The sequence below is a fragment of the Schistocerca americana genome, chromosome 1 (assembly GCF_021461395.2).
Source record: "Schistocerca americana isolate TAMUIC-IGC-003095 chromosome 1, iqSchAmer2.1, whole genome shotgun sequence".
Lineage (NCBI taxonomy): Eukaryota > Metazoa > Arthropoda > Insecta > Orthoptera > Acrididae > Schistocerca > Schistocerca americana.
Window position 1 is genome coordinate 453182769 of NC_060119.1, and position 19589 is coordinate 453202357.

At 43.1% G+C, this 19589-nt stretch overlaps 1 protein-coding gene across 1 annotated transcript in view; it reads right to left on the minus strand.

Moving 5' to 3' along the window:
* Positions 1-8453: 8453 nt before the first annotated feature.
* The window catches only part of LOC124623685 (insulin-like growth factor-binding protein complex acid labile subunit), a 74422-nt gene continuing 63286 nt past the window's right edge, over positions 8454-19589 (minus strand). The window contains exon 4 of the mRNA XM_047149053.1: positions 8454-10297. Coding sequence (XP_047005009.1) covers positions 9565-10297 — 733 coding nt within the window. The 3' untranslated portion in view covers positions 8454-9564. The remainder of the gene's footprint in view (positions 10298-19589) is intronic.

Consider the following 19589-nt stretch of genomic DNA (forward strand, 5'->3'; position numbering starts at 1 on the left):
GTCAAATAAATTATTCGGGACAAAGGATGCATGAGTTATTTACAGATGAATTGGTTGGAACTGGAGAGGAATTCGTGGCGAGCTGTCTCAGTCTACATAGCAGCAGCTCTGGCAGCAACAACAGGACTAACTCAGCTGGGCAGCGTGTCGAACTCAGCTTGAATTGTAGACGTCATGCTACTGTCATTGCACGCTGCGGCAACGCCAAACAAAGTATCTGTCGTGTAGTGGCATGCCAGTCTAGCAGCAGTGAGAGACTTAGGCAACGTGCTGGAAGTGGCAACAGTCGAACGCCTTGTATATCGGAAAAGGTCAATAGAGCACTGGCGTTATCGTGTTGAAAGATAACGTCACAGATCCCAAGACTGCAGCGCACAGCCACCGGCCTTAACACGTTAGAAATGTAACACCTGGTATGCGCACTGGATCTGACAGTGTCATCCACCCTAGGGCATTCCATACAATCACACGAAGTGCTGGACCTGAACACAGCCTGGCAACATTTGGTCTTGTCGTAGCATATATACACTGATTCGTCCATATGATGTTTTGACTAGTCATTACAGCTTTGCCCAGTATTGCTGTTGTGCTCACCACTGTCGGCGTCTTTCTGCTGCCACTTCAAGAGAAACTGCAACAGTGGTGGCCTCGCTGACAATTTATGGTGCTCTGTACGCTGCACTGTAAGAGCTCATTTCCTGCCTAAAGGTAAATGACATGAATGATTGTACGAATACTGTGTCTGTCTTCTTGGACGCTAGTCGCGTGGCGTCGCAATGGTACTGCGTTGAGTACGGTCCTCTTCAACCCCTCAGATCCACATTCGCATTACGGTTGTGGGATCGGAAATGTCGCAGGTCGGAATAACGAACCACAGATTCGTCAGGTCGCGATTCTGTTGATGTCGAATTCTGAATCGTGATAGTTTCTCCTCCTTGTAACAATGTCATTACTTTCTCACAAGCAACTAACTTTCAACTGCAACTTCTGCTTTGTGCACGTGTTCTGATATCCTGGCCACTTGCTTTTGCAGGTATGTCGTGGACTACTACACCTACTGCGCAAGACAATTAACGGCCCGTGGCGGAGGGCACCTTGTACCACTATATGTCATTTCCTTTCCTATTCCACTCGCAAACAGAGCGAGGCAAAAACGACAATCTATAGGCCTCCGTATGAGCCTTAATTTCTCGTATTTTATCTTCGTGGTACTTACGAGCAATATATGTTGCCGGGAATAGAATCGTTCGGCAGTCAGCTTCATATGCCGGTTCTCTAAATTTTCTCAATAGTTTTTCTCGAAAAGAACGTTGCCTCCTCTCTGGGGATTCTCATTTGACATCTCGAAGCACCTCCGTAACACTTACATGTTGTTCTAAACTATCGGTAACTAATCTAACAGCCCGTCTACGAAGGGCTTCGATGTCTTCCTACCATCCGATCCGGCACGGATTCCAAACACTCTAGCAGTACTCAAGAATAAGTCGCACCAGTGTCCTATGTGCGATCTCCTTTACACGTGAACCACTCTTTCCTAAAATTCTCCCAATGTACCGAAGTCGACCATTCGCCTTCCCTACCACAATTCTCACATGCTCATTCCACCTCATATCGCTTTGCAACGGTACGCCCAGATATTTAAACGCAGGACACTAGTAATTCTGTATCCGAACATTACATGTCTGATCTTCCTACTCATCCGCACTAACATTTTTTCACATTTAGGGCTAGCTGCTATAAATCACACCAACTGGAAATTTTGTCTATCTTACTAAAGGCATTCAACTTCGACATCTTACCGTACACCACATCATCATCATCACCAAGTAATCACAGATTGCTGCCCATACTGACGGCTAAATTATTTACGTATTTAGAGAATAATAGTGGCACTATGACATTTCCCTGGAGCACTCCTGACGATACCTTTGTCTGCGATGAACACTCGCCGTCGAGGAAGACATACTCGGGTCTATTGTTTAAGAAGTCTTCGAGCCACTCGTATGTCTGTAAACCTATTCCATATGCTCGTACCTTCGTTAACAGCCTGCAATGGGGCAACGTGTCAAATACTTTCCGGAAATGTAAAAATATGGAAACTACCTGTTGCCTTTCATCCATTGTTCGCAATATGTCAAGTGAGAAAAGGGCAAGCTGAGTTTCGCACGAGCGATACTTCCTAAAACTGCGCTGATTCTTGGACATAAGTTTCTCAGTCTCAAGAAAGTTTATTATATTCGAACTGAGAATATGCTAAGGATTCTGCAGCAAAGAGAAGTTGCCGATATTCGTCTGTAATTTTTCAGGTTCACTGTTTTACGCTTCTTATATACGGGAGTCATCTTTGCATTCTTCCAGTCTCTCGGGACTTTGTGTTGGACGAGAGATTCATGATAAATGCAAGCTAGGTAAGGGGCTAATGCCGCGGAGCACTCTTTGTAAAATAGAACTGGGGTTCCATCTGAACTTGATGATTTATTTGCTTTCAAATCTTTCAGCTGTTTCTCTATGCCTGGTACGCTTATGAATATGGGTCCAAAGGTCAAATGAAGGTATTTTTGTACTATCCTTCTGTGTGAACGACTTCCTGAACGTGAAATTTGAAACTTCGGCTTTCGATTTGCTAACTTCAGTTGCCACACTAGACTGGTCAACAAGGGAGTGAAGACAAGAATTTTCACGGTTTCTCTGCCACATATTTTGCTGTGACGATGGTAGTTGTACGCTTCGCTCATAGGTCTTCTCACAGATGCACGAATCTCTACTAACCTTCACGTGTCGCCATCTGTGCGTTCCCTTTTGAATCGAGAGTGCAACAGTCTCTGCTTTCTCAGTTTCATCGAATTTAGTTATTAAAACATGGTGGGTCTTTTCCATTCTTGCATTGATGCCAATTCACTGTCTAAGCGAGATGCTAATAAGTGCTGATCTGTTCTATCTAGCAGAAACACTCTCCTGGGCTTGTTGACTGGTTTATTAAGTTACGTAATCATAGTTCCTATAACGACAACATGATCGCTAACCCCTGTTTCTGTACCGACTTTGTCGATAAGGTCGGGACTATTTGTAGCTACAAGTTCTAAGAGATTTCCATTGCGTGCGTGTTGCCGACTAGCTGCTAAAGACAATTTTCAGCAAAAATGTTCAGAAGTATTTCGCATGATTCTCTGCTTCTACCTCCCGCAATGAATCCATAGACATCCCAGCCTATACGCGGCAGATTTAAATCGCCTCCAACTAGTATTGCACGATCGGGGTATTTACGCACTATTGACAGTAGACATTGACCTCATTTGTTGTTGTGGTCTTCAGTCCTGAGACTGGTTCGATGCAGCTCTCCATGCTACTCTATCCTGTGCAAGCTTTTTCATCTCCCAGTACCTACTGCAACCTACATCCTTCTGAATCTGCTTAGTGTATTCATCTCTGGGTCTCCCTCTACGATTTTTACCCTCCACACTGCCCTCCAATACTAAATTGGTCATCCCTTGATGCCTCAACACATGTCCTACCAACCGATCCCTTCTTCTAGTCAAGTTGTGCAACAAACTTCTCTTCTCCCCAATCCTATTCAATACTCCCTCATTAGTTACGTGATCTACCCATCTAATCTTCAGCATTCTTCTGTAGCACCACATTTCGAAAGCTTCTATTGTCTTCTTGTCCAAACTATTTATCGTCCATGTTTAACTTCCATACATGGCTACACTTCATACGAATACTTTCAGAAATGACTTCCTGACACTTAAATCAATACTGGATGTTAACAAATTTCTCTTCTTCAGAAACGCTTTCCTTGCCATTGCCAGCCTACATTTTATATCCTCTCTACTTCGACCATCATCAGTTATTTTGCTCCCCAAATAGCAAAACTCCTTTACTACTTTAAGTGCCTCATTTCCTAATCTAATTCCCTCAGCATCACCCGACTTAGTTAGACCAAATTCCATTATCCTTGTTTTGCTTTTGTTGATGTTCATCTTATATCCTCCTTTCAAGACACTGTCCATTCCATTCAACTGCTCTTCCAAGTCCTTTGCTGTCTCTGACAGAATTACAATGTCATCGGCGAACCTCAAAGTTTTTATTCCTTCTCCATGAATTTTAATACCTACTTCGAATTTTTCTTTTGTTTCCTTTACTGCTTGCTCAATATACAGATTGAATAGCATCGGGGAGAGGCTACAACCCTGTCTTACTCCCTTCCCAACCACTGCTTCCCTTTCATGTCCCTCGACTCTTATAACTGCCATCTGGTTTCTGTACAAATTGTAAATAGCCTTTCGCTCCCTGTATTTTACCCCTGCCACCTTTAGAATTTGAAAGAGAGTATTCCAGTCAACATTGTCAAAAGATTTATTTGACCTCAATAGAACAATATTATTGTCAACTGCAATGAACAGTCCCCCCTCTTATGGCCTCTAATCTGTCTATCCGATACACGTCCCACGACTCGCTAAATATATCAGTTCCACTTCCGGTTTCAGACAGCTCTCGGTCACAACAATAATTTGAGCTCAAGACCTTTCCTCGAGGGCAGTAAATTCAGGAATTATAACTATGTCGACAGTTTACTGATAAAATTGTGACAATCGAGGTGTCTTTATTCTGAATACCGAGTGTTCATCAGAGCACTTCAAAGCAGTGCCTAGCCTAAAAAAAACCTCATACGCACTCCACAAGTACTACATCTAGCTGCATACTTTCTGTAGTGGATCCCTGACCTATCAATAGCAGGTCTGGAAATCCGCACTAGATAACGCACGTCTAGAAATCTGAAGGCAAGACCGCCACAGTGTGACGAAGCCTTTGTTTGAGACCCTCGAATCGGCTCCAAACCAAATACTCCGATCAGCTCTGGGAACGCTGCTACAGATTCCAAGCACTACTTGCACCCCGCTCGCGAGGCCAACAATCTTCACCACCTCCTCCAGCCGGCTGTAGAACTGAGGATCGCCTCAGGCGTCGTTGCAGGCGTCGTTGGTTCCGATGAGAGCCTCAACATGCAGAAGACTGCACACTGATGTTCGATAGCTAGAGACAAGGCCACCTCCACATCTCGGATGAGGCTCCCCGGCAGACATACCGAGTGAACATTGGCTTTCGCTCCAGCTGCCACTCATCCTGCCGTGAGGGCGGATCCACCGCGTCGGGCGCGGTAGGAGGTGCCACGGAAGCAGAGCCGTGGACAAAACAAGCGACATCTGAGGTTCCCAGGCGACGCTCCAGATTCTCCGCCACCGCTGTGCCCCAAGGCAGCAGCGAGAAGGTGACCGACCATAGCAAAAAGCACAGTCAGCTGTTGGCGAACTCTGGCCAGCTCAACCTGCGTCCGCAGACAGCATGGACACACCCTATCCATGAAGAAGTGAAATATAAAAGCAGACAGTTCTAGATATGCATGATGCTACTCTCTTGATGTGTCACCAATGGACGCTGATGCTACGTAGCTGGCTGTTTGGTCAGCAACTATTGCGCTACAGACTGAATAAATTTACCCTTCAAAAACACAGAAACACGCACGCTGTAGCTGTATATCAACCGAGAGCTGGAGCCTGACTGGCTTATTTCATGCCAGTTTTACATTTCCTGCATGTGATCTTCATAGTGCTTCGTTTCTGCTGCCTTGCATTGCGTTACGTGTCTGAAAATAGGGGAGTAATTAAAATCTGATTAATGATGCAGACATAATACAATACTTGTCCATCTTCATTTCCTCATTCCCACAGTAGATTTCTCGCTACCAACTCCTGATAGCGGTACTAACGTATGGTTTTTACAACAGTGATGCATTTGTTACTTTACCTGTCACAGTCCAAGCATTTTCTTTTAAATTTATTACTTTTTTAAAATACTCATTGGCAAATTAAAGCCGTGTTCCGGACCAATACTTGATTGGTTCAAAATGGTTCAAATGGCTCTGAGCACTATGCGACTTAACTTCTGAGGTTATCAGTCGCCTAGAACTTAGAACTAATTAAACCTAACTAACCTAAGGATATCACACACATCCACGCCCGAGGCAGGACTCGAACCCGGGACCGTAGCGGACGCTCGGTTCCAGACTGTAGCGCCCAGAACCGCACGGCCACTCTGGCCGGCACTTGATTGGAAACCTTACGAAATATCTCTTTCTTACTTGCCAAACAAAAAAAAAAAAAAAAAAAAAAGCTCTCCTGCGTAGCTCACGCGATGAGCACTCCTGTAAGGGTTGGGTTGTTTGGGGAAGGAGACCAGACAGCGCGGTCATCGGTCTCATTGGATTAGGCAAAGAAGGGGAAGGAAGTCGGCCGTGCCCTTTCAAAGGAACCATCCCGGCATTTTCCTGGAGTGATTTAGGGAAATCACGGAAAACCTAAACCAGGAAGGCCGGACGCGGGATTGAACCGTCGTGCTCCCGATTGCGAGTCCAGTGTCTAACCACTGCGCCGCCTCGCTCAATGAACTCCTGTAAGAATGCAAGAAAAGGTTGCGCGATTTCGCTTGAGAGGCCCACTCCGCCACAGTTGCAGCCATTCTTCTCGTCATTTTATAGCTGCGTAAAATGACAGATTTCACCGATGTTTCCACAAACACATCCAAACACAACCAGGTCTGCATCCAATCAGCGTCCAAGAAACTTGATGCGCTCGCCTTAGCTTCCGCCGGAAAAATCGGCATGGAACGAAGCGCCTTTAGTGGACCCTAGCATATCAATAATATTGTGTAACATATCCTATTGTGAAAAAGATTGAAGGTTCTACGGTATATTTACGAACACACTATAATTTGATTTTTATCGTGCAAAGCAGTTGGAGTGTATATTCCCTCTCTGATACTGCATATTTTCATCATCTCACTCCAATATATCAAATTGTTTATTCTTTGTTTTTCTGGATTTTTTGATTTCTGCAAACTGAATCACTATAGGCAATTACTTTCAGTATTGTCTTTGAAATTACTGTCCCTTTTCTTAACTGTAGTTGTAACCATTTGCAGAAGCATCGCCGCGCGGGATTAGCCGAGCCGTCTAGGGCGCTGCAGTCATGGACTGTGCGGCTGGTCCCGGCGCAGGTTCGAGTCCTCCCTCGGGCATGGGTGTGTGTGTTTGTCCTTAGGATGATTTAGGTTAAGTAGTGTGTAAGGTTAGGGACTGATGGCCTTAGCAGTTAAGTCCCATAAGACTTCACACATATTTGAACTTTTTTTTTTGCAGAAGTATCACAAACGAGCGAGTGTCCATTCATAGAGAGTTGCGATAATTATTTGACTTTAGTATGCGCCATCTTTCCTTTCCGAGTGCGCAAAGAAAGCCCAAAGGCCAAATAACAGCTGGCAACCATCTGGCAACATCACTTCACTGTCTGGAACTTACTGTCAATGTATTGCATAATGCTATAAAACTGCCAAACGTAACCGATACTCCAGGAGCCCCTAATGACAAAGCAAGAGACCTTCATGTTAGTTTTGATGCCCATGACAAATGCTCTACTAGTTCCAATGAGGGTGCACCCAGTGTAGGATAAACAATGGATTCGGTAATAAAATATTGTATAAAATAGTCTTGGTCGCATAAAAACACTTTTATTCATAAGTGGTGACCGGTTTCGACCGTTGTGGATCATATTCAGACCATGCTCCAGCGACGGCATGTGGAGACGATGGCTTGCAGCAGAAACTGCGAATACCACACACTGATGTTGACTGCTTCCATCAGTAAGTGGTACCCCCATTTCGTGCCATCGTCTCTATACGTCATGACTAGAGTATGGTCCGAGGATGATCAACCTCGGGTCGAAACCGTGTGCCACTTTTAAATGAAAGTGTTTTTATGCGATAAACACTGTTATATATTATATTTTATTGCTGTTCATTGGGATCACTGGTACGGCCATTTACAATGGGTACACTCTATTACGGGGCTCAGGACAAAATGGAAAAAAACAGTGGCTGTCAAATAACTGCTGGTGAATCTTCCGGATTGTATGTCCGTGGTCTTAAAAACTTTTCTGGCCCTGACGTTTCGTGCAGAGCAGCGCCGGAAATCATCGGAGGTGATCGTGGTGCTGGGGTCTTGTCGACTGAGACAGCAATCGCCATGAGTTAATCCCAAGATGACTTTCGAAGCTCTGGACGAAAGGTCACGAAGCGAAAATTTTTGTCGATCACCCGGAAAACTCACCAGCATCTTAGACATCAGGTCGTGGAAGCCTTATCTGTGTCAGTCAGTTGTGTGCGAACCCGCTGCGCCTTCTCAAGGCCGTTCATTTGTGTAGAATTTAGATGTGCAGAGCTGTGGAATTACACAAGAAAAATGTGGAAAAGCGCGAACAAATAAGGCATGGAGTGGACTGGTTGAAATTCATAGTTGGCGCTATCGAAATAAATCTTCAGTCGTAGATAAAAATTTGGTAATAGATTTAAAGTTAACTGAAATAAAATATTTGTTTTACTATAAATAGGAAAATCTTTATTTACACTCAGTCTTACATATTCTGATAATTCACGAGCCTTCCATCTCAGAACACATAAACATTTAAGACTACAGTAACCACTGCTCACGTTGTTTTCCGGCCCTCTCCTTCTAATTTCAGTACCAGAGATGATATTCTAAGTGTTATAACACACCTCATAAATGTCTGCATTCGTTTTTAATCACGAGAACAACTTCAACATATTAAACATCTGAATACCCGGCTTTATTGAATAATGTACCATTATCCTGGTACTGTTAACAGATAAAAGTTTGTATGACTATCTCATTATTCATAGGTCATATGTGTTCACAGAAGAGTAGAATAAACAGATATTGCCTTATTCATTAATTGTTTATGAAAGAAAATCTCCTTCTTGATTCCGTGGAAACGTTTACCACTTTACTGCAAAGAGAATGGTTTATTTCTAACGGTAACAGTTTAATGGTCTGCCGTTTTTAGTAAATGTCACATATAGAAACGTCCCGTTATTTATCTTTTGTGCACATGAAACATCTGTTTGTACGAGAAATTCATCGTTCTACCAACAGCAAAACTCACACGAGAACTTTCGCCTGCAGTCGTATAGTTTTAAGGAAGTAGCCCACAGTTTATTTGTCGTTGCGTGTCACAAAGAACAGAAAATATTTCATTCAGTATCTTCCATAGTCGACGACGTTCGTATCCTCTTCCTACAATCGGCACTACACAGGCTGATGAAATCTATGGAGGTCTCTAAGCTGCGGATCAGGAATGGAATGCACCACAATTTTCCCTGCAGTTGGAAAATTACTTCCACTGTTTAGCAGGAACTTCAGTTCCATTCTATGGAGAGCTCGTTAAGTAGAATTTGATAAGTATAGAGTTGCAGAGTAGTTAACGACTGCAGTTAGGTACGAGTAGAGTCCGTTGCGGAGGATGTACTTCGCTTTGTTGCCTGAAATATAAAACACAATTTTGTTGTTTAGGTTCTTGTGTCAAGTTTCTGTGCTGTATCGTTTCATTGACGCTGCGTGCAGGACACAAATTTTCAATAACAACATAGAACAAAGATATGAAAAAGTGGTTTGTTCTTCTCTTGTGGTAATGAGCGGCACGATGGATGATGGTGCTAGACTACCGACTCCTCGTCTTCTGACGTCAGCTTCTCCGCGTCGTGCCTGACGCAGAAGCGTTTCTCGCGGCACAGGACGTAGATCTTGCGCATCAGGATGACGGCCACTACAGCGAGGCAGATCGACACGAGGAGGATGAAACTGAAGGCGAGTGTGTCCTGCGCGTGCTTGTAAGCCGGATTGAAAGGGACGTCCGTTGTATTCGTGACGGTAGCGGGTGTCACGGAAGAGTTGGCAGCCGCTGCAGAAGGTCTTGCACTCGTCTCTCGGATACTTGTCGGTACACGTCCGAGCAGTGTCGGTGACGTGGCGGAGACGCCTGTGGCGCTGGGGTCGATGTAGCAGTAGCGCAGCACGTGCAGCAGCTGCGAGTCCCTGAGGTCTGGCGGCGAGGCGCACACCATGGGGTCCTCCATGTCCTCCAGGAAGTTGCGGCGGGCGACGAGCGCGGCTAGGTCGCCGGTGGCTTCGCACGCGCAGTGCCAGGGGTTCCCCTCGAGGCGCAGCTCCCGCAGCGCCGGCAGCCGATCCAGGGCGGCCGCGTCCGCGCGCCGCAGCATGTTGTCGCTGAGGTCCAGCTCCTCCAGCGCAACGGGCCACGCGGCAGGCAGGCTCTCGAGCTGGTTCTTGTGCAGCCGCAGCAGCCGCAGCGATCGCGGGAACGCGTCCGCCAGCACCGACGTCAGTTGGTTCCCGCTCAGGTCCAGTTCCAGCAGCTTCGGCAGCCCACTGCAACAATATCCCAATATTATGACATGAGGCATCAACGTCACACTGTCTTCTTATTGCCTGCACTGCACTTCCATAAGTAAGGGCTGGTACTGCTATTGTTGTAGAAAACTTCAGCTTCAATTCTTTGCTGGCTATATTCTGCAAAAATCTTAACGATGGTTCCACACACGGAAGTAAATTTATTTAATTTTTGGTAAACGTAATGGTTATATTCATACGTGATGTCCCATGCTACATATTTAAGACCTTTTACATGCTCCAAGATATTATTATTCAGGACTATTTTATATCTTACTCTTGTCTACACTGAAATGTCTTCTACCGGCAATGTTAGGTTGTAATTTGTGGCTATGTGCTCCAACTTATACACTCCTGCCTACATTAGTTGTAAGCAGAGTTAGGTCATCCACATATAAAATTACATTTAGAAAATAGAATACAGGCTCAAGAAATAGTTCTTAGAAGACTGGAAGGATATGCAAGGTATGATCGGAAAAGGAATGAAGATATAAACCAAGATTTAGGAAAATTTAACATAAAGGAGAAAATAAAGGAAAATAGGAAGAAATGGAAGGAATACGGGTGCAAAAAATGTCGTAAGGAACACATTGTGCTGAAGTGGAAGCGATCTAGATGGTTGTAAAACAATAAACTGGTAGCCAAGATCGCAGGAGTTCTTTTTATTCCGTGATTACCGGTTTTGGCGAAACTAAAACCGCCATCATCGAATCCTAGGACACATACAGATCTTGATGTTGTAACCTGTATGTATCCTAAGATCCGATGATGGGAGATTTAGGTTCGCCGCAACCGGTAATTATGGTATAAAATGAATTCCTGCGATCTTGGCTACCAGTTTATTGTTTTGCAAAAATTTTCTTATAAAGATTCTAAATAATAAAGGCCCTGGAAGAAGAAATGTATGAATACCATGAGAGAGATAATTAGTGTAACAGGTAATTTGCCTAATACATGAAGTGAAGAAGAAAAGGAAGAACAAGATTAGAATCACTATTATATGGAGCATCAAACGAGGATTTCTTGGTAGGGACGACACAGCATGTGAATCTTTCGCCCAGCGGAGAGTACCAGGCAAATGCAAAAGAGCAGGGGTGATCCCATGTGCAGGATGTAAAGCATAACAGTTTACAACGTATCACGGTGGTGTATGGAAAGTCGAGGCACAAAATTTTTGTATTGAACATTTGCGGTCGATCAATCCTGGAAGAACCTCCAACTGAATAAAATATTCTCCGGTTTCCAGTCTTGTCAAGTGGTTAACATTCCGCGAGCTTTCAAACCGACCACTCCTCTGTCATCGTCAAGAGATTGGTAGGCCCATATGTATACTAGCTGCCGCCTGTGACCACTGGTACCGCCATGTATGGGCACACGTTGCCTCGGCCTTCGATGTGCCACCTCGCAGTCGCTGGATTCCACGGCGCAGTGAGCTGCCGTCCGCCGTCTGTATTAAGGGTATTATCGGTGATTTTCATTTCGATGGCTTCTTTAATTACGCCGTCGGAGAAGCCGTTAGTGTGAGCCAGGACGAGGTTTCGTCAAATTTGATCTGGTGACTGTTCCCTAAAGCATGCTCAGCTAAAGCGAATTTCTCGAAGCAGCGTAAACAAAATCCGTCATACTCCTTCCTGTGTTTATTCTATTCGTCCCACGTACGACTGACCACACTCGCAAGGTATCTTGTCGATTCCCAGCTATTCACGCCGATTACGTGTCACATGAGCTGAGCCTCCTAATCAATGTGTTCAGGGGCAACGGCTACAACGTTCACAGTATGAATGAAATGATCTCAAGCAAGAATCACACTAAGACCACTGGCGAAGAGCACGGAAAGAAACTAAGCGTTCCTTCACCCCTTGTAGGGCAAGATAAGTCGCCTGCTGTAAAGACACACGATCAAATCGGTATTCATGGCTCGGTCTAAGGGCACCTCGGATTCTGTAATTAAAGAAGCCATCGAATAAAAATCACCGATTGGGCCCTTTATAGATTAAGGAGGACTGCATCTCACCACGGTGTGGTATCCATCGACCGCGAGGTTGAAGTGGACACATTCAATGCCGATTTAACATAAGCCAACACAAGTAAGCCAATATACGACGATACCGTGAGCACCGGTGACGTTACAGCTGGCAGTATATACATAAGGGCGTATAAGTGGCCCACTGGTAGTCATAATACATCACAATGGTCAAAGAGTGCTTGGCCGAAAGTCGTGGTATTTTGAGCATTGCACGCTGTAATGCATCCGTGCATTCCATTCACGTGTTTATGCTAAATTTAGGCACATTTATGCGCTCGGGAATGCTCAGTAGCAGCCAGGCTACATGTACATTCGACAATTATGCGTCAGCAAGGAACATTAACGATAATGTTGTGCAACCTTGGACAGGATCCGACTACTCTGGAGTAGGATCTTACAATCTGACTCACTGTTCCGAGACAAACTTCAGTCACAATGTCCGCAAAGTGACGTCAGATCCGCCTGGCAACAGCGATCTAAAAGCCTATTGGTTAAATGTTTTGATATATATAAGCCCTATTGGCTGAGGGAGAAAGGTGGGGTCTCTCTTGTGCGTCGGGAAGACAGTGTGAGTTACTAGTGAGACGCAACTCAAAACGCACAGCCCAGCAACCGGGGGCGGCTCCAAAACAACGGTCGCGAGTAAATATTCGAGCTGTTAAACAAGATATCAAGTAAAAGTGAAGGTATTAGTTATCAGTAAACGCCACGTGTCGTGGACAGTATCTATCACGAGTATGGAAAGTGATAAATGTGTTGAAAAGGGTTGAATATAACGGTGTAGGCAAGAGCCGCCATATTGGAAATTCTGTGACGAGTGTTCCAAAATATTCTTCATTAAAAGGAATATATTACAAAAAGTTGTTAAAATTTAACAATTGGCATCCCGACACACCCCACTTCAGGAGGAACACAAGCCGACATTGAACCTTGCGCCTGAACGCTACTACTGTGCGACGAGGGAGCAAGCAGCAAGACACCAGGTAAGTAACACCGAAACCATAGAAGTAAGGCAGAGTCACTTCCTTCTCGCTACAATGCCACAGAGGGCGTTGTAACGTGGCCGGAAACCCGAGACCAATTGCGCGGCACCTCCCGCCAGAGGTTCGAGTCCTCCCTCGGGCATGGGTGTGTGTGTGTTGTTATTAGCGTAAGTTAGTTTAAGTAGTGTGTAAGTCTAGGGATCGATGACCTCAGCAGTTTGGTCCCTTAAGGATTCACACACATTTGAATATATTTTTGGATACCCAAGACGTCGTACAGAAACACGCTTGCTGTTCCATCTAAATATAAGCCCTAAGAGCACAGTAGTTTTCCGAGCCAGACAAATTAATATATTTAATTGTTAATTTTATGGTGTTAATATTCATAGTATTATGAGGTAAATTTTTGGCCAAAGTATTGCGTGACTGTCATGCAATGTAGCTTAGGTGGCTTTTTAGGTCAATTTGAGGCTGTATCACTTTGTTCGTTCCGATTTCAACAACACCACTTTGGTAAACAGTTATCGTCCTGTATAATGCGAGTGCAAGAAGTGACCTGCAAAATACCAACGAATATCCTTAATTGTAGTTCACTGCTGAATTCATCAGCATATTCTAAGTTCTAATTTCATAAATTTCCTTGAGTGAGATACGTTTTTACCCACAAATCAACACAGATTTAGAAAGCATCACCCGTGTGATGATCAGCTCACCCCTTTCCTTCTGGATATCCTCCTCATCGGAGGATAAAGGGCAACAGGTGAATACCATATTCCTAGTTGTCTGTAAAGCATTTGACACGGTGCTGCATTCCAGACTGTTAACATAGATTATCAGATGTGTGAGTGGTTTGGAAACATTCTAAGTAACAGAAAACAGTACGTTGTCCTAGATGGCGAGTGATAATAGGAGACAGAAGTACCGTCAGGAATGCCCCAGGGATGTGTAAGGACCGCTCGCCTCCTCTATTGGAGTAAACGATCTGACGTGTGTGGTGAACAACAATCTGCGGCTGTTACTCGAAAGTTCTCTAGGAGGATACAGATGTACAAATCACTAAGGAACGGAATAAACAGAAAGTGCGGGGAAACTGAGACAAACTGACTGATTGGAAAATCTGAAGAAATCTAAAAAGAAAGGATCGTCAGAAGGACGGACTCAACCCATAGAAAAGTCAAAACAACCTTCAGTGTAACTAAAAGCAAGAACGAAAACATTAAGATTGCAAGAAAATACCTCTGTTAAATGCAGATGAGATAGTGGATAGGTGTAAAGAGTGCACTGAAGGTCTTTACGAGGGAAAGGCTTGTCTCATGACGTGGTAGAAGATGAAATTGGAGCCGACAGGGATGTCATAAGCGATCCTGTATTAGAAATCTAATTTGAAAGAGTATTGGAAGACTTAATATCAAATAAGGCAGCAGTGATAGATAAAATTCCATCAGAATTTCTAAAATCAGTGGGGGAAGTAGAAATAAAATGAGAATTCACGTTGGCGCGTAGAATGTGGCAGTCTGGCAATACAGAAACAGAATCCCGGAAAAATGTCATCCACACAGTTACGAAGACAGCAAGAGCCGACAAGTACGAGACTTACCGCACGATCTGCTTAATAGCTCATACATTCAAGATGCTGACAGTAATAATACGCAGAAGAATGGAAAAAATAATTGTGGAACTGCTAGACGACGTTTAGTTTTGCTTTAGGAGTGATAAAGGCACCAAAAAGGCAGTTATGACGTTGCCGTTGATAGAGGAAGCAAGATTGAGGAATAATCAAGACATGTCCATAGAATTTGTTGACCTGCAAAAAGGGTTCGGAGATGTTAAATGGTGCAAGGTGTTCGAAATTCTGAGGAAATTAGGGATACGATATAGCGAAAAACGGGTAGTGTACAATATGTACAAAAAACAAGAGGAGCCAATGGAGAGGATGCAAGAACCATGAGTGTGTCACACACAGATGCAGACATTCGCCCCTCCTTTCCATTCTATACATCGAAGAAGCAATGACATAAAAAATTAAGGTCCAAGAGTGGGATTAAAATTCAGAGTGAAAAGATATCAAAGATAAGATTCGCTGATGACATTTCTATCCTCAGTGAAAGTGAAGAAGAATTACAGGTTGTAGTGAATGGAGCGAAGTGTCTAACGAGTACAGAATATGGGTTGAGAGTAAATCGAAGGAATACGAAAGCAATGAGAAGCAGCAGAAACGAGAACAATTAGAAACTCAACATCATATTTGATCACGAAGTAGATGAAGTTAAGAAATTCAGTTACCTAGGTATTAAGCCAGCCCTTGACGGACGGAGGAAGAAGGACATATGAAGCTATCTAGCACCAGCAAAAAGGGCTTATCGTCCAAGAGAAGTTTACTAATATCAAATGTAGGTGTTAATTTGAGGAAGAAATTTTACAGAATGTACGTCCCTAGTGCAGCGTTGTATGGTAGCATGGGAGATGTGGTGCTAGAGAATAACGTTGAAGATTAGGTTGGCTGACAAGGTAAGAAATGAGGATGTTTCCTCCGTAGAATTGGTGAGGAAATGAACATACGGAAGTCACTGACAAGAAGAAGGTATAGAATGTTAGGACGTTTGTTAAGACATCAGGGAATAACTTCCATAGTACTAGACGGGGCTGTAGAAGGTAAAACCTGTAGAAGAAGAATACATTCGGCAGGTAACTGAGAACGTAGGCTGCAATTGCTGCTCTGAGATGATAAGGATGTCACAGAGCGCTTCAAACCGGTCAGAAGACTTATGCCTCTTTGGTCTAATGATTCGGTAGTTTGTTGTAGATGTGGAAACAAGTATGAGGGCGAATAGAAAAGACAATCCCTGTAACTTTCAAATACATTATTAGCGGCGTGCTGCTTGACAAAGAATGTCGTTTAAATATCTAGGCGTAACGCTACAAAGCGAAATGAAATGTGTGAGATATACACGTCACCTTGGCTCTTACAGAATTATTAACTTCTTACTTCCATATATCGATATGCACATATCTGAGAGTAAACCAAGTTGATCTGCGACCTTTGGTTGTGTTGTTACACCGTCTCTGCCTGAGGGCGCCGAAAGAGAGATTATAAGAGAGATTATTACTGAACTCTATTTTCCATTGTGGACGGAGAACAGCGGCTGGTCAAATATCTAACAAAGAAATTCGCCAAAGAGCAGTGCAAATTGTTCAAATCTGAGGGAAATCTTATGGGACTTAACTGGTCATCAGTCGCTAAGCTTACACACTACTAAACCTAAATTATCCTAAGGACAAACACACACACCCATGGCCGAAGGAGAACTCGAACCTCCGCCGGGACCAGCCGCACAGTGCATGTCTGCAGTGCCTTAGACCGCTCGGCCGTGCAAATTAAGAAGTTCTCTTTAGTTCTTGCAAGTGTAGTTCAGTCTTCGAATGAAGAACTTGAGGATTAACGACATCTAGAAACATATGGCCCCAGTGTGCAAATATCGATTATTTCTTAGAAGCCTGCAGGTAACGAACTGCCGAAACTGGTAGCGAAAATAAGCCAACAGAACTTCTCAATTTGCACGACTGTTTGGCGAACTTCTTTGTTAAATAAAGATTATTACTAGTCGATATGTGTTGGAAAGTAGACGTGGAGCTTAATGGTCAGGAAATTTTTGTCTGGAATCGAGCTGCTAAATACTGAATACAGTTTTGCTTAAATTATTGAATGAGACGAAGATGGGAGTATTTATGAATTTTAAAGAGTTTCGTGATGAATTGCGGTTCAAGGTAAATTCGCAGTTTCGTATACCTGCGCGTAGTTAGCATTCTGTTGGAAAATTAATTGTTGTACCGAGATTTTCTTGAAGTAGTTGTCTCATGGATTGCTCACAACTGGCGAACTTAATTGTCGTGTCCCACATACATATTTTGTGAAAAATAGAGATAATTTTGAATAGGTTAATTTTTCGGTAAAGTAAGTCATTCACAACTGTTTCTAAAACCTGTCATTATTGTATAAAGCTAATATCATAAAGCATCAGGAAACACCTCATGAAGACACCGAGTTACGACGACGACGACGAAATATGGTGTTGAGAAGTAGTGGAACACCCGCAGTACACCAGATTCTGTAAGATGACAAAGTCAAAATTTATCGCGACCTTAAAAAGTGAAGTCATAAAGCAATTCATTTCTATAAAATTGTTCTAGAAAAATCATTTGTAGAACATTAGCATCCAAAATTATTCCCATGCCAGAAATTCTACATTGTTTGTGTTCACATTGCACGCCACATGTCAGTACAATCCTTCAAGCATGTACCACAGTCGTCTTTGTAATACAAGGGGTCGTTAACGTTTAGGCAGACATTTGCGCTTTGCCTGACAAGCTTCACATCTCGAAAACTGTGTTAATGAAACAACGGGAGTAATAGACTGTAATGGAAAAGTGAGTCACGCGAGGAAAAGTTATTTATTTCCGGTCCGGTAGCCGTTATCTTTTGACTTCCTTAGCTCAACACTCTGGTTGTGTCGTCTCTCATTACACTACCCTCAAAACTTTTTTTTATTTTTTTCGGGAAGTTAGATTAGGGCTTCGGTCCCGTCAACGAAGAGGTAATTAAAAACGTAGCACAAAGTTTGATTTTGGGAAAGTTAGGAAGGAAATATGTCACGACCTTTGAAAGGAATTATCCCGGAATTCGCCTTAAGAGATGTAAGGAAGTCCTGAAAAAATTAAATTTAGATAGAGGACGGGTGATCTGAACCGCCGTACACACGAACACTGGTCCAGCGTCTTACTACTGGGCCACATGGCTCGGTCTGTTAGTATTGTGAAGAATTTCTGTGGCTGAACTTGAAAAGTAAATTTTACGACGAGATTAGCTACGTTGAGCCATAAATTATATGCCAATTGAAATAGGTTCCACCAGAATCATTCCGTTTGGATTTAAGTTGTTAGGATTAACACGTAATACTTTTAAATCTGATATAAGAAATAAGTAATAGGTCGAACAAAAAAAGCATTTCGAATAAATTTCTTTTGTGTATTACGACAAGTCAGATTTTTAGTTCTAGGTTTTGTGCGACGTCAGTCTTCTGACTAGTTTGATGTACTCTGCCACAAATTACACTCCTGTACCAACATTGTCATCTCCGAGTTGAACTAACAACCTACTTACTCATTTATTTACTGAATGTATTCCCATCTCTGCCCTCCTGTATAGTTTTCATCCTCTGCCGCCCGTTGTAGTACCGTGCTAGCTAACCCCTTGTGTCTTAACACATATTTTGTCATCGTGTCCCTCCTTATTGTTAGTGTTTCCCAAATTCATTTCTACGCAGCTTCTGCAGCGGATATCCTCATTCCCTATCAGTCCACATACCTTTTTAACATTCTTCTGCAGCACCGCATATCAAATGTTTAGGTTCTCTTCTGTTACGGTTTTGCTACTATCAGTGAATCACTTCCATACAATACTGCACTCCAAATGTACATTCTCAGAAATTTGTTCCTCAAATTAACACCTACGTTTGATACCAGTAAACTTCTTTTGGTCAGGAATGCCTTCTTTGCCTTTGTTAGACTGCTTTTTATGTCCTCTCTGCTTCATCCACCGTGGGTTGTTTTGTTTCCAAGATAGCAGAATTCCTTCAATTCATCTACTTCGTATCACCAATTAGGATGTTAAGTTTCTCCATGTTTCTATTTCTGCTAGTTTTCATTACTTTCGCCTTTCTTCGATATGCTCTCAATCCATATTCTGTATTCATCAGACTATTCATTCCATTGAACTGATCCTGTAACTCTTCTTCACTTTCAGTGAGGGTAGCAATGCCATTTGTGAATCTTGTCATTGATATTCTTTCAGTCTGAATTTTAATCCCAATTTTGAATCTTTCGATTCCGTCGTGACTTCTTCGACGCATAGATTGAACAGCAGGGGTGAAAGACGACATCCCTGTCTTACACCCATTTTAATTAGAGCACTTCGTTCTTTGTCTTCCAGTCTTATTGTTCACACTTGGTATATACTTTATGTTACCTGTCTTTCCCTAAAGCTACCTACTATTTTTCTCAGAGTTTCGAACATTTTGCACCATTTAACTTTGTCGAAGGCTTTTCCTAGGTCGAAAAATCCTATGAACATATCTTGATTTTTCTTCTTCACGTCACAACTGTTTCTGTGGTGCCTTTCTCTTTTCTAAAGCCAAACTGCTTCTCATATAACAGTTCTTCATTATGAACCTCTTAAAAACTATAAATGGTTCAAATGGCTCTGAGC